Source organism: Danio rerio, chromosome 12 (assembly GCF_049306965.1).
Source record: "Danio rerio strain Tuebingen ecotype United States chromosome 12, GRCz12tu, whole genome shotgun sequence".
In the NCBI taxonomy this organism is placed as follows: Eukaryota; Metazoa; Chordata; class Actinopteri; order Cypriniformes; family Danionidae; genus Danio; species Danio rerio.
The window spans coordinates 38185737-38213219 of NC_133187.1; the positions used below are offsets into that span (position 1 = coordinate 38185737).

A 27483-nucleotide genomic window follows, 5' to 3' on the forward strand; every position below is an offset into this window, starting at 1 on the left:
TTGGGTAGAATAAAAGCCGTTTTTAATTTTTTTAAAAACATTTTAAGGTAAAAAAAAAATTATTAGCCCCATTAAGCTATATGTTTTTCCAATAGTATATAGAACAAACCATCATTATAAAACAACTTAATTAATCTAATAAATCCAGTTAAGCCTTTAAATGTCACTTTAATCTGTATAGAAGTGTCTTGAAAAAAAAAATCTAGTAAAATATTATTTACTGTCATCATGGCAAAGATAAAATAAATCAGTTATTAGAAATGAGTTATTAAAACTATTATGTTTAGAAATGTTGGCAAAATCTTCTAATTTAATAATTTTGACTTCAACTGTATACGGAGAGTGAATTTTACAGGGATATTATTGCCCTTTAATTGAAGAATCATGCATAAATAAAAGAACATGTGTGCATTTGAAGTGAAAAGCTTGAAAGTTTAAAAGAATACTTCAGACAAATTTATAGCCGCTGTCAGTAGTTTACAGCGTTCATGCTGTATATCTGTGTTTTATGTGTTATGGTTAGTCTTTCCAGTGTTTCCAATGTTTATTTAAAGATATCACCAATCCCAAGTTACCCAAGGAACACGTTGACTTTTGACCATTCAATCTTGTTTTATTGAAAAAATGAAATAAAATAGCATGTACAATAATAATTACAATAATAATAATTATAATAAGAACAACAATAATATTAATCATAATATAAAAATCTGTACATTCCATTGTTTTCTTTCAGTACAATAGGGAAGACTGATACAAAAACTGCATATGGGGATATATTTACAACAGAGAGCAAGAGGAGCATTTTTTTTTCTGAAACGAGCCAACAGTAGCCTAGTGCAAACCAGGTTTACTAATGTGTATCAAGTGTCTCTTGAACAAGGAAAATGCCTAAAATAAAGTAATAAAAAAGCTATGGTTGAAAAGGCATTGATAGCAATTTATACTCTGTACGTTTAACACGTGCAGAATCATTTCAAAATAAATATCCTCTAATTTTATAGTCTCCTTTTATCGAGCTTTCTGGAGAAAGTGCTCTAGTTTGTATGTCGGGCATTAAAAGGAAAGAAAAATAAAGAGGGTGACAGGAGACATGTTAGACATCACAATCAAACGTCAAGCGATATCTCAGGAGCACATTTTGTGTGCAAGTGCGGTTCTGAGCTCAGATTCTGTGTTCTGATTGTCATTGGATCACAGTACCATGATCTCAGTCTAATTACCCAGTCCTACATACCCAGTCCTTGGTACACCTGCCAAACAAGTCATTAGGGTTGTATTGCAGTTTGTCAGGCAAGGCAAGAGGTTAAAGTTGATTGAGAAATAATTAATTATTAGAGAGTTTTAAAGTCAGAAGGGAGAGTGGATTGTGTTTTCCGCCCCACTCCTCTCCAATAAAACCCAAGCCTTTTTCTCCCGTCGTTCACTGAAACTGTTTGTAAATAAAAATCCATGCAAATACAACTTTGAATCTAAAAGGTTTTCTAGCAACCCAAACACTTTTGTAGCACTAAAGTACAGTAACACTGAAGTTCTGGGGTGAAAAGGAGTCTGAAATAAGGTCGGCTAACCTGTAGCTCTCTTATTTCCTAAGGGCTCTGTTATTCATGTTCTATGTTTGGCTTCGAACAAGAAAATAAACAATAAAAATAAACCATATATGTGCGTAAGCAAACAAAAAACTTTTTTCCCCTCCTCTTACAAATATATATATATTTTTACTCCACCTCATAACTTGTCCTATGTCTAATAAAGAATGCATTAAATTCTTTTATGAAAGGTCATTTTGAATACTCTTTGGTTTAAGTCTAAAAGTCTATATGCAACATAGCAGCACTTGTAGAAAGACATTCATTAACACGTTCACTCTCTTTGTCCCTGTGGACATGATGACTGATACTGATTTAAAGACCCTGTCCCATATATATAATCGATATAACAATAAACAGGCATGTTCCTGTGCATTTCTCCCTATAGATAACCGTGTTCTGCGGTGGGCTTCCGAGTTCCAACACATTGTTTTTTCTTTCTTTTCTTTTAAGACGGACAACGGTGTGTCTGTATTTCCAAATAGAGGTCACCCACCTACTAAACCCCCTCACTGTTCCAGAAATACCCATGGCTCACTCGAAGGCCAGTGGACTCAAATAGAAAAAGGAAAAGAGGGGATGATGGAATAATTAACTAGACGGTAAGAACAGGACTTTTTAATTATACTTAAGACATTGACTAACACTCCTGGCTGTTTTATCTCATTTGTATAATGTTATTTGTATGATCTATTGTTATGTTAATTTGAAAATTGCTTTTTCACAGAATCGAATGAGAGTACTTTGTAAAACCCAACAGTCAACTTTATCAAATGAAATGAGTGTAGTTAACTCAATTTCTTGAGTTACTTCTACTCATTTGTAAAGTGCCTTGAACTCAGTGTTGAAAGTAATGAGTCAATTAAATACCTCATTACTTCAACTTAAATGGAGTAAGTTCACAGTACTCATATAGATTAGTTTAACTCAAATGGTTTGTAGCAATCCGGATCCTCAAATGGTTTGAGTTGCCTTAACTTAATTGGTTTTACAGTACTCAGTTGGTTTGAGTTCTCTTCATTTATTGGGGTTTACTGTGCTTAAATTGCTTCGTTTACTCAAATGGATTAAGTTCACAGTACTCAATAGGATTAGTTATTGAACTTAAATGGTTTGTTGCAATTGGTTTCTTCAAATGGTTTGAGTTACCTTAACTTTTTGTGTTTTACAGTGTACATTTTCCTCAATGATACACTTTCTGAAACAAAGGTACAAAAGCTGTCACTATTAAAGGTGATGATATGCACACTTTGAGTACTAATACCAACATGGACCCTTTAGATACAAAAGTGTACTTTTTAAAAAGGTACCGCCTCAGTGACAACTTTTGTACCTTTATTTCGTTATCACCTCCGATAGCAGCAAATATTGGTCTGAGCTTAAATCATTCTCATATCGTTGGACAACTGCACATGGACACATGCCTGCTCATTTTCAAGTTTTGCCAACCAGTTACATCCTCTCGGCTTTATATCATTCAGAAGCAACGGTCTGAAAAGGTAGTGTTGCCAAAATGGGAAACTCTCTCCTCCCCTTCCTTGATGTGCATTCTTCTTAAGCTGTGCAGTGCCTCTATGCTGTGTTTATTTAACCATGCATATTCGTAAGAACACTCTTGTACAGTTGCTTCCTCTTCGTAACTGTACCGTTAGCTTGAGTCTGATTCGCCGAAGGGCTCAGTTCAGCTCAATTGTGCCTGTATGAAGAGGTGTCTGTCAAACCTTCCCGCCAGTTTTGCACAGTCATATTTCAGATTCCCGCCGTAGAGGCCGAGGTTCTAAGGGAACGGTGGCCTGGCTGTGTTCAGAGTCTGAGCTAGTTTCCGTGTTTGTTCCCCCAGGCCCCAGGCTGTCCCCGTGCCCTTCTTCTTTCTCCTCTTTGTTTGAAAGGGCCACCTCGTTCTCATAGCAAAATGAATTAGAGTTGGATATGATGTACTTTTTCTCAGCAAGGTCCCTTGCACTGCACAGCGGGGTGCTGGGGACTTCGTAGGTCTTGTGAAAGCGAGAGTAGTCTACTTTGTAATAGTTTTTCTCCTCAAAGAGGACTGGCTCAAAGCGGTGTGCCCAGAGGATTTCATTCGCCACATAGGAGCTACGACACTGGGTGGTCATTGCCGTAGCCTCCACCATGCCCTCCAGGATGACCACAATTTCGAAGTCAGAGTTTTCCATTTCTTGTTTGCTCATATCATAGAAAGGGCTGTCCTCGTCGATTTCATGGACGATGGTGATGGGTGACACCAAGAAGATGCGGTCAATGCCACTGTCGAAGCCTACATCAATGTCCATCTGGTCAAGAGGGATAAACTCTCCTTCGGCTGTGGTGCGAGACCTGAGGAGCTGAGCACGGACATGGGCCTCCACCAGGTGGCTTTTGCGCAAGTTCCCCACCCTCCACATCAGACACAGCTTATTGTCCCTCATGGCGACCGTAGCGTTGTGGCTGAACACCAGCGTCTCGTTCCTTTTCTTGGGCTTTGCCATCTTTGCCATGACTGCACCGATGATGAAGGCGTCAATGATGCAGCCAACTATGCTTTGAAACACCACCATGAACACCGCGATGGGGCACTCATCTGTAACATATCGATAACCATAGCCGATTGTAGTCTGCGTCTCGATGGAGAAGAGAAAGGCAGCAGTGAAGCTACTGACGTTGGAGACACACTTGTGACCATTGTTCTCCAGGTCTCCATGGAATATGGCAACCAACCAGAAGATACATCCAAAAAACAGCCACGACAGCAGGAAGGCCAAGCAAAAGATAACGAACATCCATCGCCAGCGGATGTCCACGCATGTGGTGAAGATGTCAGCCAGGTAGCGCTGGCTCTTTTCGCTGACATTGATGAACTGCACGTTGCAGTGTCCGTCTTTCTTGACGAACCTGCTTTGGGTTTGGTGACGGGTGTGCACTTTGCTCTTCCCGTTACCGTACCCATTTGGCACCGCAGCAGTGGCCAACTTCATACCGTCCTCCTCTGATGACACAATGCTGTAGCGGTTGGCCCGCACACTTCCCATCACCTCAGTCTGGGAGTTCTGTGCTGTTTCTGCTTTGGAAAACAGTCTTAGTTTTTGGAAAAAGCGTTGGAGAAACAGTTTTGAAACACTCACGGGGACCAACACAAGCAGAAAATGGTGTGGATGTTCAGAGCCGGACGCAGGAGGCGTCTCTTTGCTCTAATTGGACCTTTTGATTGACAGAAGGGCCACAGAAGGGGCTATCACTGCGTTCTCATCTACTCCGGTGATGTCATTGATCAAATGTCCTATCAGAGAAAAGAAACAAGAGACACATTAACGTTAATTGGCAATTACTCCACGTTAAACTCAATATTCTTACTTTTTAAAACATTGACCTTTTGAACCTAACGGCAAATAACTTTGAGACCAAATATAATGCAAATAATTCTCATGCATTCTCAAGCAAGTCTCAGCTTGAACTGATAAATTTGTACACTGATTAAATCATAATGTTAACATTTCCCGCTGAATTTTGCATCACATGTAATAATACCGACTTTGAAGCATGGTATGTGCTTAATCAAAAACTCATACTTTGAAACTCAAGATGACCCTGTCCATTCCTTTTAGATTAAAAAAATAGCAGTGTTAGCCAACAGGACTTACTCTGAATGGACTAAACAACAGAACTCAAGCTGGACGCCTCTACATTTTAAGCTTAGCAAGGCTGAGAATTAAACAGTGAAATGTAATTGTTTTCCCAAAATGTGTTTCATCCATAAGTTTTATGTTGACAAAAATAATGCACATATTTTCATAAATATCAAAATAGTGAACATTTCTTGCAATATCAAATATTTTTAGACCTATAGTATATTTCTTGATCACCAACACTTTTGTAATTTTGATTTAAACAAACAATATTTAATTTTCATTAATACAATGACACTTTAACGAGCTCCTCATCTTAATTTTCAATGCTATGCCAACATATCTGTTTATGTGCTCACGCATATAGTGTAATTGCCCACAGGACCATTAATAATACCCGTTTTCACATAGTGTGCTAATCAGGAGTGTGGGTGAATGGAAATTTGTTTTGTTCAGCAACATATGTCTCTTACATCGCAATAATTTAAATAGGCATTACCTCTTCTAAACCTAGAGCCTGTATTTAATGCCTTTCTTGTTATACTGAACAATAATAAAAATGTTTTAAAGAGAATGTCATCACAAATATTCCAGGTAAAAGCTGACACAACAGCGATATAAAGTCAGGACTGCTCCCTAAAGGGTTGACATTTCATGCATTTTAAAACCAGCTCAATTAGTCAGTGGAAAAAAAAACATGCATTAAGATTAAATGATTACGAGTAACCTGGTCAAATAATGTAGCAAAGTACATAACATTCTGAACTATTTCTTAAACGCAAGCAAATGTAAAAACAAGCTAAGACTGGTTTTCTGTAGGGTGCAGAGCGGGAACTAAGACGAGGCTTGTTGACTCGAGAGCTTGTCCTCTGGGACCTCATCTTCTCTCTCAGCAGTATAATGACAGCACTGTGACAATTCCCTGGGGAGGGCTAAAACACTACTCATTAAAGCTCCTATTCTGCCCTCAATGTTCCTGGCAACCATAACTGAGTAGAAAGGTCCTGTTTTATCCTATTTAGCAGGTGAACGGAATACAGAGAGTGAAAGGACAGCGAGTAAGTGAATGACATAATCAATGAAAGATTGAAAGAGAGAAAAAAAAAAAAAAAAAAAAAAAAAATATATATATATATATATATATATATATATATATATATATATATATATATATATATATATATATATATATATATATATATATATATATTTGAAGAAAAACTACTGCAGGATTATATCCTTCCAACTAGAACAAAAGTTTATTTCTTTTGGTTCAACATTTTCACATGCGGCCCCATAAACCTTCAGATAAGGAGCAGGTTGATAGATGCTATTATGTCTTACACGAACCCTAATATGACATTGTTTCTATCTAGGAAAGATGTTTATTTTGATGGCGCGGACCAGTGAGGACCAATGGAAAATGTTACATAAAAGTCTAAATTCTTTTGAGTAATCTAAGATTATTACTTCAAAAATATGGTTGCATATTTTAGGGAAATTCCTTTTGCCCCATCATCGCTGTTAACAGTTTACACTATGTGATGTGCACGGTCCTGACAAACAAGTTAAGCACCAATTTAGCTGCCAGTTGAAAGTCTCTGAGTGTTTATGGCAGAAAAGATCTGCGTGTCTGTCAGCCGACTGACGCCTGACAACTGCTGAGCACAGCTGTGCTCCAAATATATTAGACAAATGCACACTTAGCAACAGTGAGCTCTGTCGAATAAGACAATACTAGGCTATATAACAATTGACATCACATGTTGAATGCATTAAATACACATAATGCAGCATTAAACCCGGCATGGTAGCTTTATAAGTCAAATGTGCCATGCAGGCAGAAACAGAACTCAACAGGTGTGAGACGGAAAGACATTCATTTCATTTTCCTCCTTTCTTTCTCCTGAATAACTACTAAATAAGTGCTTAAAGTAATAAGAAACTTAAAGTGAAGGTTACCTTTAGTGTAAATAATAAGAAAACTGATCACACTTTCATATCAATTAAAGAGTCATAAACTTAAAGGTAGAATCTGGCTAAATTATGAAATGATCATAATCCAAACAAACAAAATAAAGCAAAACAAACAAACTAAAAATTAAAAATATATTTAAATATTTATTGTGTGTTTCAGTAAAATTAAATTAAGTTTAAACCTTCTGCTTCTCAGACTTTTCATAATTACTGCAATAAACTTTCAATAAATATATATGCTAAGATTTACTGCTGTAAAATATCAAATCTAGCTGAACACATGGAATGATGCAGACACAATTATGATTTATTATTATTATTATTTTAAAATAGAATTAAATTAATATGTACAGCACAAAACACATCTCATTCCCCACACAGTGCGAGTTTATTTACAAATGCATGAAATAAAACATGTCAGCAAATATATGACCTTACCTAGTCATCTGTAGATGAAATACGAAACCCTTCTCATTTATAAATATCCCACGAATGGCGTTACTATCCACAGTCTTCGCATTGATGTTCTCCTCTATTTGTAATGTATTAAAAGTATTTGTAGTGCAAGAACAGAAATCACCACATTTCTCCTCTTGTTTTGCGGCGTGCGGTAACTCATGTGCTGTTGCTTCTAGGCTTCAAATCCGTTTAAATAACACGCACCGGCTTGTCACGCCCCCTACCGTGAAACCAGCCAATCAGATGAGAGGGAGACTTTCACGCGCGGATAAAACAATGTTCTTCACGGACTGGTAGAGAGCAAGTGAAACAGAGAACAGCAGCGCGCGAATAAGGGCTTGAATCCTCTCAAAGGAAGCCAAAACAAAACCTTGTGGGTGTCTAAAATGTATGTATTCTTTCAGAAGTATGATTTTGATTCAACGTTGTGGTCTACACGTTAGTCATAATATGTTGAACAGACAATGGAAAATTCGCCTTTTGCCTGTATAAATGCGGGTTTCTCTTAATATCAGGCGTTACTTTGACAGCATATGTTAATATCCTATGTTTCACTTGTTAACAGACCATATTTTAAAATGCCAGTTTCTGACTTGTACCAACAAAAGTCCATTTTGTTTGAGCTTGAGGAAAATTACTGACAGGTTAACTCTGAAGAGTGGTGTAATTACCCCAAGCGTTTTAATAAACAGGCTTGTATAGTTCATACAGGGTTTAATAACTGCCATTTCAGAAAAAAAAACGCATTTCTGAAATAAAAGATTTGCAGATTACTATGCTTGATCGAATCTCACTTCATATGTCATAAATTTTTAATATGAAAATAAACACAATGTAAGTGGACACCAAACATTTCTTAATAAATAGCCTTTATTTTGTTTCACGAAACAAATTCTGTTTTAATAGTTTAGCATGTAATACCATAATAGACTTAGTCTTGTTTATGCCATTGACAAAAACCACAGAAGTCTTTAACCATTGTTTTACTACAAATAATATTAAGAGAACATGTTTTTTGTAGCAACTACAAATTAATGATGTTTTTGCTACTCTAACCATAGTTTAGCCACTGTATTTTGTAGTAAAACTGTAGCTAAACAAATTGTAATTATTATTATTATTATTATTATTATTATTATTATTATTATTATTATTATACCCCCCCCCCCCCCAACAAAACAAAAACAAACCAGTCAAACAAACAACAATAACAACACATTTACTAAAATAGTCCATGGGTAATTTGTTAAGGTTTACATGTACTTGAGTCATCAACACACAGTATAAAAAATAATTCTACTCAGAATGTATTCATTAATTCTTGTATTCTATTGTATTGAAGGGAATCAGTAATTCAAGACCAATGTAAAATTAATTAATGATCCTTTAATGTTCAGTGAGAAGAATGTTTCTCCATCTCTCCAAATGTGGTGCGTGAGCTGTCCGGCCTCTGTTTACCTTTCAGCCTAATTTGAGGCGATGCTTGGACAGCACTGCATCCAACCACAAGGTGGAGGGCTGGAGACTTCAGTTTCGGAGAAAAACCTCCTGAGACCCAGCAATTTTATTCACTCTAGTAGACATATGTTTTTGTTAATATCACCAAGACCATACATGCCACTGTTTTAAGTCTGTCTGCCTGTCTTGAAGAGGACATCTTGAGCTTTTCTGTCATGCCAAATTACTGGATGTGGTCAAAGTAGTCACATCAGTGTATGATTTAACAGTTATAAAATGTGACAACAGTAGTAATTTAACCTAATACTATTAAATATTAAGGATTTTTTTACTCTTTTTGTAATCTGATTTTACATTTAACAATCTGATTAGCATAAATAAAAGTAACAATAACTAAAAAACTAATGTAAATATTGCAGACTGCATTGAATTGATCGCTCAATAACCATACATTGTACATTTAATCAGTTGTCAGGTTGTATTTTGGGGGAGTAGATGAATGCTTTGCAAGAATTGAAAATTGAGACAAAAATAATAGGTTAACCACTTTGCAAAGTAAGGTGGAACAACAATCTGCACTTCCTCACCTAATACCAAAGATACACAGTGACTGATTACCTGCTCAGGTTAACGTCACTGTCATTATAATTGATCCAATCCCTCTTATGTAGGTTGAGGGTTTGGGCTCATAATTGAATCAAGGAAGTATTATTTTTTACATCTTGGAATATCAAAGAAACTTCAATGAAAAAAGAGTCTGTAATTAAATTGAGAATCTTTACTACATCTGTGATTTCAGTATAGATGTGTGTTTGTGTGTGTGTGTGCGTGCGTGTGCTTCTGCTGCATATTGTGTGTGTGCAAGATTGCTAAATTAATTTAAAGAATAAATTACTATATTTTAACAAAATTTATTATTTTAAATGTAATTCTCCAATTCTTTGCATCAAATTCAAAAGTCCAGCAAATTATTGTTGTTTATTAGGGTCTTCTGCATCACATTAGTATGAGCCAGATTTACTTACAAACCGCCTTTTATGCATTAAAAACAACTGTCTTGATTTACTGACAGCTTATTGTTAGAAAATGAGTGGTGAAATGTATTTTTGTTGGACAGAGTTATTTTTGGAGGTCAATGCATTTGTAGGAGTTTTCTTACAGGCTAACAATTTATGAGATTGTTCTATTTGTAAAAATCATTAAAGGTGGTTACTTTAGTCAGTTTACTACCCAGCAAGCAGTTTTTGTTTTTAAAAGATGTCTAATAGACGTCTAAACATAGTCATCTTGGCTATAAAAAAGGGCTAAATTTAGGCTGTTAGTGAAAATAGACGTCTAAGAACAGGCCGAAAGTAGACTAGTCATCAAATGAACAGAAATGAATGACTGCACATATAAAGTCTGTCTATTTGATGACTAGTCCAGTTTTGGGCTAATCATAGATGTCTATTCAATTTTAGATGTCATAGATATTTATTTGATTTTTTGTTTGCTGGGTAGTATTTGTGCTAAAAAAGCATGGGTTATTCAACGCAATCTTATGGCAATTCATAACCTTTTGATTTAATGTCTAATAAGTAGAAATTTGTATGATCTCATTTGCATATTTTAGTATGATGCTTATCCCCCAATGATGGGGGGTTTAGGGGTGGGGTTTGGAGGCAAGGCTCCTGTTGTATGTTTGAGTTGTATGAATTTGTATGAATCTGCTCCATCCATCAGTTCCATCCATTTAGTCATTCCATCCCTCCAGTTGTTCCATCCATCCATCCATCCATCCATCCATTCAACCCATCTGTTCAATCCAGTCATTCCATCCATTGCATCTATCCATCCATCCATCCATCCATCCATCCATCCATCCATCCATCCTTTCCATTTATCCATCCATCCATCCATCCATCCATCCATCTAGTCGTTTCATCCATACCATCAGTTCAATCCAATCCATCCATCAATCCATCCATCCATCAATCCATCCATCCATCCGTTCCATCCAGTCGTTCCATCCATCCATCCATCCATCCAGTATTTTTTTAGTATGATGCTTATCACCTGATGGTGGGTAGGTTTAGGGGTGGAGTTTGGAGGCAAGCCTCCAGTCGTATGTTTGATCCATATATCTATCCATCCATACATCCATCTGCAATTCTTAATTTTTTTATTTAATGTCTAATTCTTATTCATTTGTATGATCTCATTTGTATGTTTTAGTATGAATTGTATGATGCTTATCCCCCAGTGATGGGTAGGTTTAGGGCTGGGCTTTGGAGGCAAGTCTCCTGTCGTATATTTGAATTGTATGAATTAGTTTTTTTAGCCACTTTTTTGATAATAGGTAAAATAGTTATGTTTCCACATGAGATACGACTCGGTTATCCTGTTTTAGGTCTGTGTTGTTAGTATTACCTGCACCTGATCATAAATAGATCTGCTTGTTTGTAGCCTAGTTTTTGCTGCTTAATACTCTGCATTATGTAAATAAACAGCTCTGTCTGTATTCTCTAATTCACACATTGTCAGAAGTACACTCTCAACAATTTGTCCCGTATAGTAAAGTTGGCCCTCAGTCTAAATCAAACTATAAATGCATAAATTTTAGGAGATGCTTATAGAAGACCACATTTCAAAGTGCTATTACAGAGGAAGGCTGTATCAAGGTCACAGTTATAGCTTATGTTCTTGGACAGCACTGCTGGTGGATGCTTTTTCTGCCTCAAGATTATTCCCATTAACCAATTCCACAGCTGGTGTTGGTGAACTTATGTGGAGCGGTTTGTGTTTTGGCTGTTCAGAGTACTTTTTTAGGTCATACTCCTCTGCGCTTAATTCTGGCACCAGGACTTTAACCGTGTGGTTGAATAGGGCGTAGTCCACTCTGTAGTTCTTGCGGGTGACCCTGATCATCTCCTGAAAGTTCTGGCCCCACAGAATCTCGCTTGGAGTGTAAGATGTGCGAGTCTGGTGAAGGATGCCCGTGCAATCGTCTGTGTAAGTGAAAGAGACCACTAGTTCGAAGCTCTCTTTTCTTAGATCCTTTAAGCTCATCTTGTATAGAGGCGTTCCAGGGAGTATTTTATGGATTATAGTGGTTGGGGTTGCCAAGATCACGCTCCTCTCTTCAATGATGAGGTCTTTGTATGTGATGTCAACTTTCCCTGTGTTGTTGTTTGCTTGGAACTCTATTAGCTGTGCATTAGAAGTTCCTTCTACCATATGGTTCCTCCGGAAGTCCCCGACCCGCCATGATAGGCATAGGTGACCATCATGTATACTGATCACTGCACACTTGCTGAATCCAACTGTTTGGGCTCTTTTACGGGCAGACGCCATCTTGGCAACGGCAATGCCAATGACAAAAGTGTCAATGAACACACTAATGACATCTTGGATGGTAACTACGATGATAGCGATCATGCAGTTCTCAGACATCCCCCGAAAGCCATAACCAATAGTGGTTTGGGTCTCTAATGAGAAAAGAAAAGCAGCTGTAAAACTCCGAACCTCATAAACGCATGGCTCATTGTTGGGGTTTTTCATATCGCCATGTGTTAATGCAATGATCCAGAATAGAATTCCAAAAAACAGCCAAGATAAGATGTAGGAGAGGGCAAATGTCAAGAGCATGACTCTCCAGCGGATCTCCACCAAGGTAGTGAAGATGTCAGTGACCCACAGAAGCCACTTTTCTGGAACATGCCGGGGTACCATGTTACAGCTCCCATCTTTTCTCACATATCGCTTCTTCTTGGAGTAACAGCTGTCGTCAGTGACCACACTTTGAATATTGTCACTGCTCTTCACTCCAGAGTACTGCACCTTACCTGAATTCATATTGCCTCACTCTATAGAGATAAAGAGAAGAGTGCAAAGTCAGATTCACAAGTTGCCACAACACTGCATTTACTGTACATAAACCAATACAGATATGTTTAGACTATATAAAGATATACTAAATAAGGCATTATAATTTTTTTCTGTCTTGTTTTGATTCTTTTATGCATTACCATGATTAGGTGACATAAAAGTGGCTTCTTTTTTGTTGTTTTTTTTGTTTAGAAACCATTTCTTAGTGCACTGTTTGTCCATCTATCCATAAAATCCATCCATATACCCATGTTTCCATCCATCTATCCATCCTTCCACAAACCCATCAATCCATCCAACCAATTAAATCTCTCCTTCCATCCATCCATCCATCCATCCATCCTTCCATCCTTCCATCCATCCATCCATATCAATCCATCCATCCAGCAATTCATAAGCTCATCCACTATCCATAAACCCATTCATCCATCCATCCATAAACCCACCATTATCTATAAACCCATCCATCCATCCATCCATCAATAAACCCACCCACCATCCATAAACCCATCTATCAATAAACCCGTCCATCCACCCACCCACCATCCATAAACCCATCCATCCATAAACCCATCTATCCTTCCATAAACCCACCCTTCATAAACCCACCATCCATAACAAACTGAAGAGCGGGGGAGTGGGTATGAACATGGTTGCGCGTTGGGTTTGGTGTGCATGGGGACTCAACCATAGAGGTGGAATTCCGGGAGTTTTCCAGGAGACAGAACCATCCGGGAGATGGACGGGGGATGGGTCTGAAATACGGAAGACTCTTGGGAAAAACAGGCAGGTATGATCCAACCATCCATCCATCCGTCAACCCATCCATCCATCCACCTATTCATCAACCCGTCCATCCGTCAACCCATCCAACCATCCATGCATCTGTCAACCCACCCATCCATCCATCCATCCATCCATCCATCCATAAAACCCATCCATCCATCCATCCATCCATTCATCTGTCAACCCACCCATCCATCCTTTGTCCATCCATCCATCCGTCCATCCATTCATTTCATCCATCCATCCATCCGTCAACCTATCCATCCGTCAATCTATCCATCCATTTATCCGTCAACTTATCAGTCCATCCATCCACCCATCCGTCCTTCAACCCATCCATCCATCCATCCATCCATCCATCCATCCATCCATCCATCCATCCATCCGTCCCTCAACCCATCAATCAATCCATCCAACTGTCAACCCATCCATCCATCTGTCCATCCATCCATTCATTCTTCCATTCATCTGTCCACCTATCCGTCCATCCATCCATCAGTCCATCCATCCGTCAACCTATCCATCCATTCGTCCATTCAATTATCTTTCCACTTATCAATCCATCCATCCATCCAACCGTCCGTCAACCCATCCATCCATCCATCCATCCATCCATCCATCCATCCATCCATCCATCCATCCATCCATCTGTCAACCCATCCATTCGTCTGTCCATCCATTCAAACAAATCAGTATCCAAAATCTCAGAAATTGGCAGCTTTATCATTGTAGACTTAATAGTGATTCACAAACTGTAGTGAAATTTAAATTCAGCCAACTCACGAGTCCAGATGTCTACATTGTTACAGAATGATGTTTGACAGACGCCGATTAAATGATTTGTGGCTGGCCAGAGAAATGGAGAGCAACAAACATTTTTTTATTTTTGTCATGGGATCATGAGAAAACAACAGTTGTTATTCTGAGGCGTTCTTTGGGACATCCATAAATCTGATTTAAAAACAGTAAATCGATATACAACATTACTGCGAGTTATAATGATGTCTATAGAGGATTTGTCAGAGACCTTTTGACCACCCAAATGTATGATAAGCCTTACTGTGCTTACACAAAACACAGTAACAGAAACACTGAGCACACTCGCTCAACTATTCCTTTACAAAGTTTTATTTACACTAAACACATCCTTGGTTGTGACAGCAACTGTTATGGTGGTGTGTAAATCGTGTTCTATTAATTTTGAGGGAAATCTGAGTTGAAGTGTGCCCTTGACTGACAAAACATTTTGTATTTGTATTTTGACATTAACATTACAGTATAGGTATTTTAGATGTTTTTCTTTGCATTTTAAGTGGATTGATAAGGCCAATACACAGTAACTTGTAAAATGTGACCACCTTTGTCTTGATGTCACAAGCAAATAAGGCAAACCCTAAGTGTGGCATTGTGTTTTAGTACATTGCTGCTAAATTGGTAATAGCAAACCTTTATAAGGACATACTTCGTAAACACCACAATACTTTGTCTATTGGTCATAAGTACCACCGGCAGTCCAGTTAGGGCCAACTTTAAGGCTGGGTGGTGACAGTAAAAAGGGTTGCGGTCAGTGGTTTGGCAGTTTTAGGGAAATGACTTAACTCAAGCTTAGATTGGGGACACCATGTGGAATGCTGGACCAGAACATAGACCCGATCTTTTGACTGAGTTTACATTGTGCCCGGCTTAAGGGTTTAAAATTAGGGGCAGAAGGAGATTCTTGAAAATCCCTGCTTTATGGCAGAGTGTCAGATACAAAATGCATGTATTTCTGTGAAACGGTGGCTGACTATTATGCAAATAGTTGTTTAGGAACAGGTCTAGACGCTTCATGCTCATAACGGTCGACTTTTCTAAATGTTTTTCAACATTGTTTTTCTCAACGCTAAACAGAAACACCATGCCATGGACTTTCCCCTCTTGTCTTGAGCAGGATGATGTACAGACGTTTGTTTGCGGTTTTACGCACGAGCTCAAACACCCACGCACATGAAACACACACACATTACATTTATGAATGGGAGGCAATGTAAATACATACAGTACTTGCTGGTAATGATGACCAACCGTGAGGAAAGTTCTCTCACCACACACACACACACACACACACACACACACACACACACACACACACACACACACACTCAGCCACATGCTTTCATATTTCTTGCTTTTTGAAAAGAACACAATCTTTCAGACAACCATAAAGACGCATCACACAGATTATGAAATTTTCCACACCACCATAATAAGAACATTGTGTTTAACAAGGAACGGACTGTGAACAGATGATTATAATTACTCCTCACGCATTTCATGTTCCGTCTATTAACATGAATTTCTGGCATCTTTGATGTGTCCCTGTCCTTTATCAAGGATGTACTTCCAGCTAAGCAGTGGAAACATAACTTTCATCCAAATGAACACCGCAAAATATTTTCTGTGCTTTGTGTGTTTAAAAAACATAGTATTTTAGATGAGCAGTGGTGGAAAGAGTACTGAAAAATCATTAGTTAAAGTACTATTACTTGCCTAAAAATGTAGCTCCAGTAAGTATCTGTTGTAAATATGACCCAAAGTATGAGTAAAAAAGGAACCTTTTAAAAGTACTCAAGAATAGTGAGTATTACGGATTAAAAGCTGATGCATTTACATGTAATTTGTAGATGTGTGTAAATGTAAAAGTGTAAAATGTAAAAGTGCATTTAGTTATTGGCCAACAGGCTGGCACACAACATCATAAGATGTTATATTAGGTTAGATATAGGTCTTGACATCAGATGAACAAAATACAATGTCTGGTCAGCATCTAAGGACAACACTATTTTGATGTCCAATAACGATATTAAATGACATTGATATTTGGTTGATTTCAGATTGTGTTGAGAAGTGATCAAAATCCAACGTCAAACTAACATCAAAAACCAACATCATATTGACCTCAAATACTGACATTTATGCGTAAGGTATGACAACCAAAATCCAACATCTGATAGACGTCATAGTGGCAACATCCACACGATGTCAAGCTGTGACATTAGACGTTGATATTTGGTTGATTTTAGGTTGGACATTGGACTCTGACATTAACCTGATTTTGGGTTCTGATGTCAACCGATTTTCATTTCCAAACAAAATGCAACGTCCCCATGATATTGGAGTACAACATCAATCTAACGTCATGTTGATGTCTTGTGCCTACTGGGAGTTTAAGGCCATTTTGGTCATTATACAGTAAACATTCATTATCTTCTCATCAGTGACATGCATCTAAACAGTCTCTGGGTCAATGCTTGTAAAGATTTTGGATTTCATCTTGGACACTTTTAGTGCTTCCAAACAGTTTGCTGCAATTATAAATCACCCATGTTTTGAGGTAGTTCATTATGATGCGATTTACTTTCTATATGCAATTTGATTGGACAGGAATCACAGGACTGATTTTTCTAATCCCCATTGACAAGAAAAAATAAAGTAGTGACTGCAGGTTAAAGTAGTGAAGTTAAAGTACAGATACTGCACTAAAAATGTACTTAATGGAAAGTAAAAGTACACGTTTATAAAACTACTTAGTAAATTACAATTCCTGAGAAAAACTACCCAGTTACAGTATATTGAGTATTAGTAATTTGTTACTTTACACCACTGTAGATGAGGAATTCGTTTTCTATTGTTACTTTTCTGTATGTATTGTTGTCAGTGGTCCAGTGGTTCAGTTTAACCAGTACAGACTTCTGCATTTAATTGTTTTTATTTTATTTACTGACTAATAATACAGCGAGAGAGATTGTTGTAGATTTTTTTCAGATTAGATTGTTTTCTGCATTTCATGCTTTCCTTGGAAGTTGGTTTGACTGCTTTAAGCTTTCCAGATCTATTTTAAGATCATAACCTCTGAATGTTTATCACTGATATTTATTTATTTGATTTTTTTAGTAGTCCTTCTGCTCAATGTCAATACAGTTTATCAGAACAAATTTGTTGCATGTGACACAAACCTCATAGCAGCAAACTATTGTGGTCTTTCCAGTTTGTGGGATTCTTAAAACGTAATGCAACCTCCTTGTGTAGTAGTTGTGCATGGGGAAATCTAATATTCTTTGTTAGTTCTCCACTTTTGTTAGGTTTGTCTTAGGTTGCTGAGTAATTTTTACATTGTTTTATATGTAACGCACAGCGTGTAATTTAAAGCCATTCATCGAGTTCCCACCTCATATAATTTTATTGAAACTTTATTCTAAAGTGTTACCCTATTGTAACTGTGACATTTTTTTATGTGTGACCTGACGTGTGACCTGACAACAGGTATAGTAGCAAAATTACTTAGTGTTTAAAGTAACCGTTTTCACCAAGTCAATATCGTTATAATACCATAATCAATCTCATTGCAATTCGTAACTTTTTGATTGAGTGGCTAATTCGTGTGAATCTCATTGGTATAATTTAGTTCAATTTGCTTATCCCCAGTTATTGGGTTTAGGGGGTGGGGTTATGTTGCCATGCCTCTTTTTAAAGATTGTACATCTTTGTACGACTGAACTCTCATGAATCTGTGCAAATTAGCCACTAAACTGACAAAACGTAAAATACTTTGTTTTCTCGTGCGATCAGGCTGGTGTTTCACATTACCAACATCCAGGTTTGAATGTCTGGAAGTCTCTTCAGTTGTTCATCATGTAAATTGAGTCTTACATAGATTTTCATTTCTTTCAAACACAAATGTAGTTCCAAATAACACATTTTTAGGTCAACTTATCTTTATATAGTTCACCCAAAACCTTACAAAATATTGTTGAAAATGTATGTTCATGTATGTAACTTCACAATATCCTACCTACTGTAAGACTTCATCAGTAACACATTTATCTCACACAGAGCCATCACAGGCCTTAAGAAAACATGGAATACATAACTTGAATGGTGGTTTTGCATCCTTGAAAGCTCAAACCATAATGAAAATGGTTCAGAATGAGTAAATGAGTACAGAATTGTCAGCTTGGTTCACCCATGTTCCCTTCAAATTTTTGTTTAGAAAAACATTTACTGATTTGATAAGGAGCTTAGTGTTTTTTTGCTTTTTTTTACTGCAGGATGAAGCGACTCTGCCAGGAACGCCAGAAACTGTTATCCGGGTGGAGTCCTGTGATTTCTCTATTGACCATTAAAGGAAGCATCTCTGAAGTGAAACACCATGAGAAGGTAAATGAAAAAGGAATGTAAGCTTTCCATTGGGAGAATGTTTGGCTGTGGATTGATATATTACAGCCAAACCACTGTGAGCATCCTCTGTACTGATCGCTACCTCCACCCATCCATACTGGGCTGTAGGTTCCAGTAAGATTATGGATTGGTATTTATGTAATCATGTGAAATAGTCAAATTGTCATCCAAATATCTTCTCTCATGAACTGGGATAAAACAAAAGAGGTTCTGCTGCGGTTGTGTGTTCTGTTTGTGTGAAAAAAAACAATCCAAATAACTTTAAATTCAGGCCTTCTCAAATATGAAAACTCAAATATCTCCACTATTTATTATTATTATTAATATTGTTATTGTTGTTACTAGTCCTTAATGGTGAAGTTTGTCATGTATGCATAATCCTGCCAATAGATAAATGCCAATAATATAAATTCTCATATATATATATATATATATATATATATATATATATATATATATATATATATAATAGCATTATTTACTCTGTTTCAGAAAGAATGTTTGTGGAGACATTAACAATGGCCTCCTCAGATGGTACAATTAGAACTGACTCCTGGGTAATTTTTCACAGCTTTCATTAACCCAACACATTTTTGTTTACTGCCTTTATTTCTTATGCAGAACAATAAAAAGAGGAAAAATCAGAAAAATGTCCTGGTTGTTTTTTTCTGTGGTTACTGAGTTAGTGATGTCCAGTGCATGAATGTATCATTCTTTAGCTTGCATCTGTTGACTCCCAAAACCTAATTAGTTCACAAATTGAACTGATCAATTTTTCTCAATTCAACAAAGCAATGCTATTATAGTCAAAGCATTAAACATCCTTCTGCTGATTTTTTGAATATGATGAATATACAGTTGTAGTCAGAATTATTAGGCCCCCAGTCACCCCCCAACCCCCCCACCCCCCCACCCTAAATTTTTTTTCCCCTAATTTTTGCCATGATGACAGTACATAGTTTACTAGATATTTTTCAAGATACTAGTATAGACCCTTTTCACATTTCCAGGTTTTTCAGTAGTGGACGGTGTCACGGTTGGGTAAACTTAGTGGGAGTGGGAGTAATTCTATTTTTTTTTTTACAATCCTATTTGCTGAAATAGAAAAACTCCATGATGGTGTTATCAAGACTTTCAGAAAAAGGAAAAAAACGTGTGAGACTGATGACGGCACCAAGAGGAGAGAAGGTTAAATTTACTCTCAGCTCCAAAAATGGTGCATTAGAAACAACTTGCACAAGCAGTAATTTGTTTTTTGTAATTTGTCGCAAAGATGATATAATACATTCATAAATGCATATAAATGTTCATATGTTTTTTATATATAAAAAAAACTTTCAAGGATTTAAAAAAGGGTCTTGTGAAAAGGGTCCATTCAGCTTAAAATGCAATTTAAAGGCTTAACTGAGTTAATTTGGCAAGTTAGGGTAATTAGGCAAGTCATTGTATAACCATAGTTTGTTCTGTAGACCCGTGGTTCTCAAAGTGGGGGACAATGAAGGGGGGTTGCCTGGTGATTTCCAAAAATCTATTTATTTTTATTTTATTAAACCTTAAGAATTACCAGATTTTATCCATAACCTACTGAAAAGACAAAATAGTTGTTTAGTTACTATATAGTTATTATAGTAGCTTTTAATTACTAGTTGTATTGGACTGCCACCCCTGGGCTAATAACATTATATTAAAGACACAGCAATAGCGTCAGATGCAGCAGATTGATTTTATAATACCAGGGTTAACTTTCTGGCACATTTACAGCACTGACATACATCAAAAAATGAAACAAAGATTAAACTTGGGTCTATTGGTGTGTGTGCGCCATTGCATGCACTGCTTTTTTTCTAGCCAAAATAAAACTAATAAGACTTTTTACAGAAGAAAAAAATAGTATTGGAAATACTGTGAGAAATTCCTTACTCTGTTAAACATCATTTAGGAAATATTTAAAAAAAGAAAAAAATCACAGGAGGACTAATAATTTTGACTTGTTGCCCTAAAACTATTGAACGACACCCATTCTTGTCATAGAACAATTTTGAAAAACATTTTTGATCCACTTTAAATGTTGACTACACTATTTATTTGTGCAGAAACAAATGAGATCAATTTACTTTATAGATTTTTTTTTTTTTTTGTTACATTAAGCAGTGGAATGAAATGTATATATTCAGAAAATATGCATATTGCAATGTCAATTCTGGTTTGTCCTTCAGATGACTGTCATGAAAAATGATACTACCAGATCATTTCAAGGATGCTGGTGTTTCATCAAATCACTCTTGCACCAGTAAGTATTACTACAGTACAGTAAGTGTGTTTGAAAAGTGAACAGCTCTTTCTCTTCCATGTTTACTGTTTTGACCTGACCACCAGATTAATTCAGAGATAATTGTCGATGTGTACAAAACAGGGAAATACTGTGTCTGGTCTGAATTCTGTGTGTCTGGTCTATGAACTATTTTCAAACATCAGGAAGCACAACAATGCCATCTCTAAGAGGTACAGTTGAAGTCAAAATTATTAGCCCTCCTATAAAATTTAAAATATTCCCCAAGTGCTATTTAATGTAGGGAACCTTTCTTTTAAACATTATATTGTAGTTTTAATAACTAATTTCTCATAACTAATTTCTTTTGTCTTTGCTTAAATGACACTATAATATTTGTAGATATTTTGCAAGATGCCAATATTTACAAGTTAGGTTAATTAGGCAAGTCACTGGACAACAGCAGTTTGTTCTGTTCAGCCAATTGACAAACTTAAGTTCTTAAGGGTGCCAATAATATTAACCTTAAACTACTTTTTATCCTTTGTTTTAAATTGCTCTCAGTTAACTAAAAAGCTAAAAGAAATGAGACTTTCTCCAGAAGAAAAAAAAATTATAGGAAAACATCCTTCCTCTGTTAAACATCAATTGGGAAATATCTAAAAAAGAAACTAATTTTACAGGAGGGCTAATAATTTTGCCTTCAATTGTATTTGTTTAAAGAACTCAGAAATACTTTTTGTTTTTCAGGGCACAAAGTTGAAGTCAAAATTATTAGCTCTCCTGTGAATTTTTTTTAATTTTCAAATATTTCCCCAATGATACAATTTAACAGTGCAAGGAATTTTTCTTAGTATTTCCTATAATATGTTTTCTTTTGGGGCAGCACGATGGCACAGTGGGTAGCACAATCACCACACAGTAAGACGGTCACTGGTTCCAGCCTCGGCTGAGTCATTTGGCAATTCTGTGTGGAGTTTGCATGTTCTCCCCGTGTTCTAATGGGTTTCCTCTGGGTGCTGCGGTTTCTCCCACAAATCCAAAGACATGTGCTATAGGTGAATTGGGTAAGCTAAATTGTCCATAGTGTATGTGTGTGAATGAGTGTGTATGGATGTTTCCCAGTGATGTGTTGCAGCTAGAAGGGCATCCGCTGCGTAAAACATATGCTGGAGAAGTTGGCGGTTCATTCTGCTGTGGCGACCCCAGATCAATAAAGGGACTAAGCCGAAAAGAAAATGAATTAATGAATGTTTTCTTTGTTGAAAGTCTTATTTGTTCTATCTCGGCTAGAATATAAGCAGTTTCTAATTTGAAGGTCAATAATATTAGCCCCTAAGCATTTTTTTCAGTTGTCTACAGAACAAACCATCATTATACAATTATTTGTCTAATTAACCTAACTCGCCCAGTTAACCTAATTAACCTAAACACTAGCTATATTACACGGACTGCACATTGATGAGTATAAGCTTTTGTACATGTGCAATAAAAAAAAAATCCCAGAGAAAACAATGCGATTCAATTTCACGCGAGTACTGAACAGAATTGAAATATTTGTTTTTCTTTACCAGTGAAAATAGGACATACAGTTGAAGTCAGAATTATTAGCCCCCCTGAATTTTTAGCCCCCTTGTTTATTTTCCCCCAATTTTTGGCATTTTAAAGTATTTTACAATTGTGACAATTGTGGAGTTGTCGACCTCCAGGTGATGGATGGGCGCTCATCACTCGTGTATCCAGTGAGGGCAACTTTTCCTTGGCTAGACAATCTGACAGTTTGCCTCTGACTTTGAAATCGTTTAGTGCTATGATCGTTGTAACAGAAAAGGATTGTGAATTTGAAAATGCTCATTTTAATCTTGTTGGATTTAATCATTATTTTCCTTTTTTGAAATTATTCAAAAATAATAGCTATTTTTTCATAATAAAATTAATTATATTTTATTACATACATTTTAAAGTAATTTCAAAACAAAACAACCCCAAAAACAGAAAATTCATTTTATTAAATAAAGTGTACATATTAAATATAATAAAATCCACAAGGCCACACTTTTTACAGCGCAGACTTTTTACAGGCTTTAAATTGTACTTTAAGCTGAATACTAGCATGTTTACAAATATTTTGTAAAACACAATGGGCAGTCATCATGGCAAAGACAAAAGAAATCAATTATTAGAAATGAGTTATTATAACTATTATGTTTAGAAATGTGTTGAAAAAATCTTCTTTCTGTTAAACAGAAAATGATGAAAATATACAGGGTGGCTAATGATTCAGGAGGGCTAATAATCTTGACTTCAACTGTACATGTGCTGTCTTTAAATGTACGATTGCATCTTTCGATTGTCTCAAATTGATTACACCACTCACAGTCAGCCAAGGGAGAAGGTCGCATGCATAAACTGCTCATGTGAGACATATGGCAATGTTCTGAATGTCAGAGTCCCGGTGCAGCATACCTCCGCTATGTTTCCTGCACTGCTTGAGGGCTTTACAAGACCATTACATGCCCAGTTAAAGCAAATAACGTCCATTCAGATACACAGTGTTCAGTCGCACGAAACCACCCTGTATGTGGGGAACAGAACTTCTTTGCCTTGGGCCCTGTCTCACCCATAATGACCTTCGATTTCTCAATCCCTAGGAAGTTAAAGGCAGTTTATTTAGCTAAAGTTTTACCAGTTCCATCACAAGCTTCTTTGGAACTGCATGCCAGGCTGAATTGAGCAAAGTTTAATTTTACGTAATGTTTTTAAAATGAGTTAAAGGGATTTTGTACCATAATTTACAACACCAAACTAGACAATATATTACTTTAATGTATTAAAAATGTAAAAAAAATCACCATTTTAAAGTTTTCAGGCCTAAAAGTTTTTGGAGGAAAGATTAAAGTCCCAAAATGCAATTCTAAATCATAAATAAATAAGGAAAACTTCTAATTTACAGATATTTTTACAGTGTAATTGACTTTGAATCACAGAGATCGAAGACGAATTTAAATGAAGGCTAAGCTGTTTGGTCACCCTATTAGGACTTTTCCGCATTACAGTATGCTTAAATTGCCACTTTATTATTAACACGAGTAGCATGTTAGCCAAGCTCCGTTAATCTTTGCCCGAAGCGCACATTGAAAACAAGGATGTTGACATTTCTAATGTTCCCGGAATATGTGACAACAGCATTTTATAAGTTTAAGATTAATAGAAGCTAATTGGGATGGAATGTTCATGCAACATGGAGATTTATGCTCTGTCAGCTGTTTAGACCTTCCAAGAAAACTCCTAGAGACCGACTATAAAAGTTAAACAGCATGAATTATCGCTGGTAAAGATTTTTTAATGGCCTAATACATACATCACTAACTAATAGTATTTGTAGATCTATTTTTAAGTATGAAATGCGATCGATGGAATAAAATAATATTCCTAACAGATGACTGTTTTCCCGCTTTCATTGGCCATTTGAGTCCAGTGTTTTTTTAGATTACAGATACTGATTTTGTGCTCTCATTCAGAGCTTGTTCTTCCTATTGTGTCACCCATATCCTGGCTCAGCCCTTCCTCTAACGCCCCAAAAACTTATCAGACCAGGTTTATCGCTTCTCACATGCCTCATATCTGATCTGTGTATGACAGCAACAGGAAACAAGGAATAGCCCTTTTGGGGAGGATTTGGTAGGAGGGTGACAACCTTTTCGGGCTAGACAAAATGTTTTTTGTCCATTTAGAATTATTTAAACACAACACTAAGGTTGAAATATATTCTGTGCTATATTCGAGTTTAAGTTAAGATCTTTTTAAGCTTCATTATTTGACAAAAAAAGTAACAATCACAACAAATGAATAAAATAATACTCTCATTTGTTCTCACAGTTCTGGTAAATAAACAAGCCGAATGAGAATGCAAATGGTGCCTACCTGCTCTGTGTCTGTTGCTGTGAGAGTGTGGCGTTCTTTGAAGTTTCCACCTGAGTGCAGAACTGCTCTCAAACTCCACTGGCCGTTTTGGATTGGGTAAGTGTGTCAAGACAGACAGAAAACCAGCCCACCTGTACGCATGCTTAAGAAAAAAATCACATGCTCTGTGTGAGTGAGTATATGTTGAATTTGCAGCCATACTGACTGCTTCAATGAGTTGTAGACGTCAATTACTCAATAATGCTATGATATAAATATAAGGGTGGGGCTTTCTGTTCATGCTTTGAAGTTAGGCTGTATTTTATTGTGTTTATCAGGTGTATCTGTTTGAATTGAATAGTCTTTATTTCTGTAGTTAGCAAAACTACATCAGTCAAGAATAGGGTTAAGGACAATTTAGGACAAATAATGGTAAACGAAAGGAGGAGACAAATGTAAATAGACTGCTGTAAATATTGTGCAGTGTTTTTTTTTTTTTTAATGAATAAAAGTAGGGTTGTTCACACCACGGGTAATAACTCTACCCTGTTATACTGAAACTGAGATAAAATGTCGTTGGGCACGTCATGAGTTTGCCAAGTATGATGCGATCCTGGATTAATACTTTTGTTGATCCTGGAACATCATTTTTGTTACAAAAGGTAATCCATAGCTATTCCCTACCCCCAAACCCAATCATAACTGTAAATTATTTCCAAAATCAGGAGAAATAATTGCTGAATACAATCATCTAGAAGTGCAAAACCCTAACCGTAAGCCTAAACTTAACATTAACTGTAAACATAACCCTTAATTCTGTTTGGCTGATTGGAATGTTGTTCCAGGATCGACATAGATGTTAATCCAGGATCATGTCCTACTTGGTGAAATCAGGTTGGCGATGTCATTGGAATCACTTTCAGAACCTTTTTTCTCCCTGGTGGTGTACAATAAAGTCATGAACAGCATTAACAGATGTGTTCAGCATTTAAAGTGGCAGACAACATATATCTAGCATGTGCTTATAAAAGACAAAATATTAAATGGTGTGAAAATTATTATAATATTTATACTTAGTATGGATGGGCCTTGAAGGGTTAGTTCACCCAAAAAAGAAAATTATGTTATTAATTACTTACTCTCCTTGGACCTTCATTCGTCTTCAGAACCCAAATTTAGATATTTAAGATCAAATCCTTGAGCATTTTTATCTTCCATATACTGTACAACAATGTTCCCGAGTTACTCAATGGTCAGAAAAGTAGCCAAAAACAAAAGTCAAAACATTACACATGACTTCAGTGGTTCAACTAACTAACTAACTAACTAACTAACTAACTAATTAACTAACTAACTAACTAACTAACTTCAGTGGTTAAAATATGATATTGTAGTGGACCACCCCTTTAAACTTTAGTTGATGTGTAATGTAGCAGTGTGGACACAAACAACAGGACACGACACAAAGACAGAAGTTTTTACAGTTTAATTTTAATTATGTTCCAGAGAAAAAAGATATAGCTAGCATTTGACAAAAGACAGCTTCCAGAATCTCTCCCAGTTCAGTGCTGGATTCGGCTAAAATCTTCTCAAAAGAGCAGCTCCAACCATAATAGAAGGAGCTGTGGATTGTAAATTAAAGGTATTTGTAGCGAGGATGTGAACAATTATGTAAACAAAAGGAAATGCTGTTTGGCACCGCTAACAGTTTAACTACAAATTCATATGTATCTGTCATATCACTGTAAACAGCCACATTCTTCACCAGCGCTGCAGTGTGCGGCCGCTTTCCCTGCATTCAACACCTCAAATAACAAACTTGCAAAAGATATGTGAACGTTTTATTTTCTTTACACATGCTTATTCCGAATATATATAAAATACACTAGTCTGATTTTATTTTAGAGAGCAGGCGTGAGGTTCAGCTGTGTCCTCTGTGTCATTTTCTGTCTGACTCAGGCTCAAACTGATGTGGCCAACAGCTACTCTGACTAGCACAGCGCAAAAGCGCGTGCTTGTAGGGGCGTGACGCTTTTCCTGGTGACGTGGAGCCGATCCGCAACTCATAGCACATTATGTTAGCTGACCAATCAGAGCCTCTTGAGTTTGAGCCTTTAGGAGGAACTAGGACATATTTTTCATTTAAATAGTTTTTATGTTGTCTCAGTATAGCTGGATATAATCTAAGTAGGGTATATGAAATATATATATATATCTATGTTTTTTTTTTTTTTTTTTTTTTTTACAAATGAAGCATGAGCACACATTGGTTTGCGTATTATAAACACAACCAAGCCTTAAAATTACACTCTGGACTACCCCTTTAATCATATGAAGC

At 36.6% G+C, this 27483-nt stretch overlaps 2 protein-coding genes and 1 long non-coding RNA gene across 4 annotated transcripts; 1 reads left to right on the forward strand and 2 right to left on the reverse strand.

Moving 5' to 3' along the window:
- Positions 1 to 974: 974 nt before the first annotated feature.
- On the reverse strand, positions 975 to 8769 carry kcnj2a (potassium inwardly rectifying channel subfamily J member 2a). Its single transcript, NM_001331216.1, is given in 2 exon segments — positions 975 to 4863; positions 7625 to 8769. A coding segment is annotated over 1 exon segment (1284 nt). The 5' UTR covers positions 4616 to 4863; positions 7625 to 8769; the 3' UTR covers positions 975 to 3331.
- Positions 1835 to 26412, forward strand: LOC141376854 (uncharacterized). 2 transcript variants are annotated; one of them, XR_012388121.1, is made up of 5 exons: positions 1835 to 2191; positions 18844 to 18952; positions 19446 to 19530; positions 21190 to 21263; positions 25122 to 25262. It is a non-coding gene; the product is annotated as an uncharacterized lncRNA (long non-coding RNA). The 2 variants fall into 2 exon arrangements; XR_012388122.1 differs by lacking the exons at positions 1835 to 2191; positions 19446 to 19530 and adding an exon at positions 7899 to 8033 and having other exon boundaries at positions 25122 to 26412.
- kcnj16a (potassium inwardly rectifying channel subfamily J member 16a) lies at positions 8496 to 25260 on the reverse strand. Its single transcript, XM_009306838.5, has 2 exons — positions 25167 to 25260; positions 8496 to 12948 (listed from the first exon to the last, which is right to left on the reverse strand). Exon 2 carries the CDS (start codon positions 12935 to 12937, stop codon positions 11771 to 11773), a length of 1167 nt encoding a protein of 388 aa, XP_009305113.2. The 5' UTR covers positions 12938 to 12948; positions 25167 to 25260; the 3' UTR covers positions 8496 to 11770.
- Positions 26413 to 27483: the final 1071 nt, after the last annotated feature.

Excerpts from the sequence above, each read along its gene's own strand:
- kcnj16a (XM_009306838.5), bottom strand. The coding sequence starts at position 12,937 with ATGAATTCAGGTAAGGTGCAGTACTCTGGAGTGAAGAGCAGTGACAAT.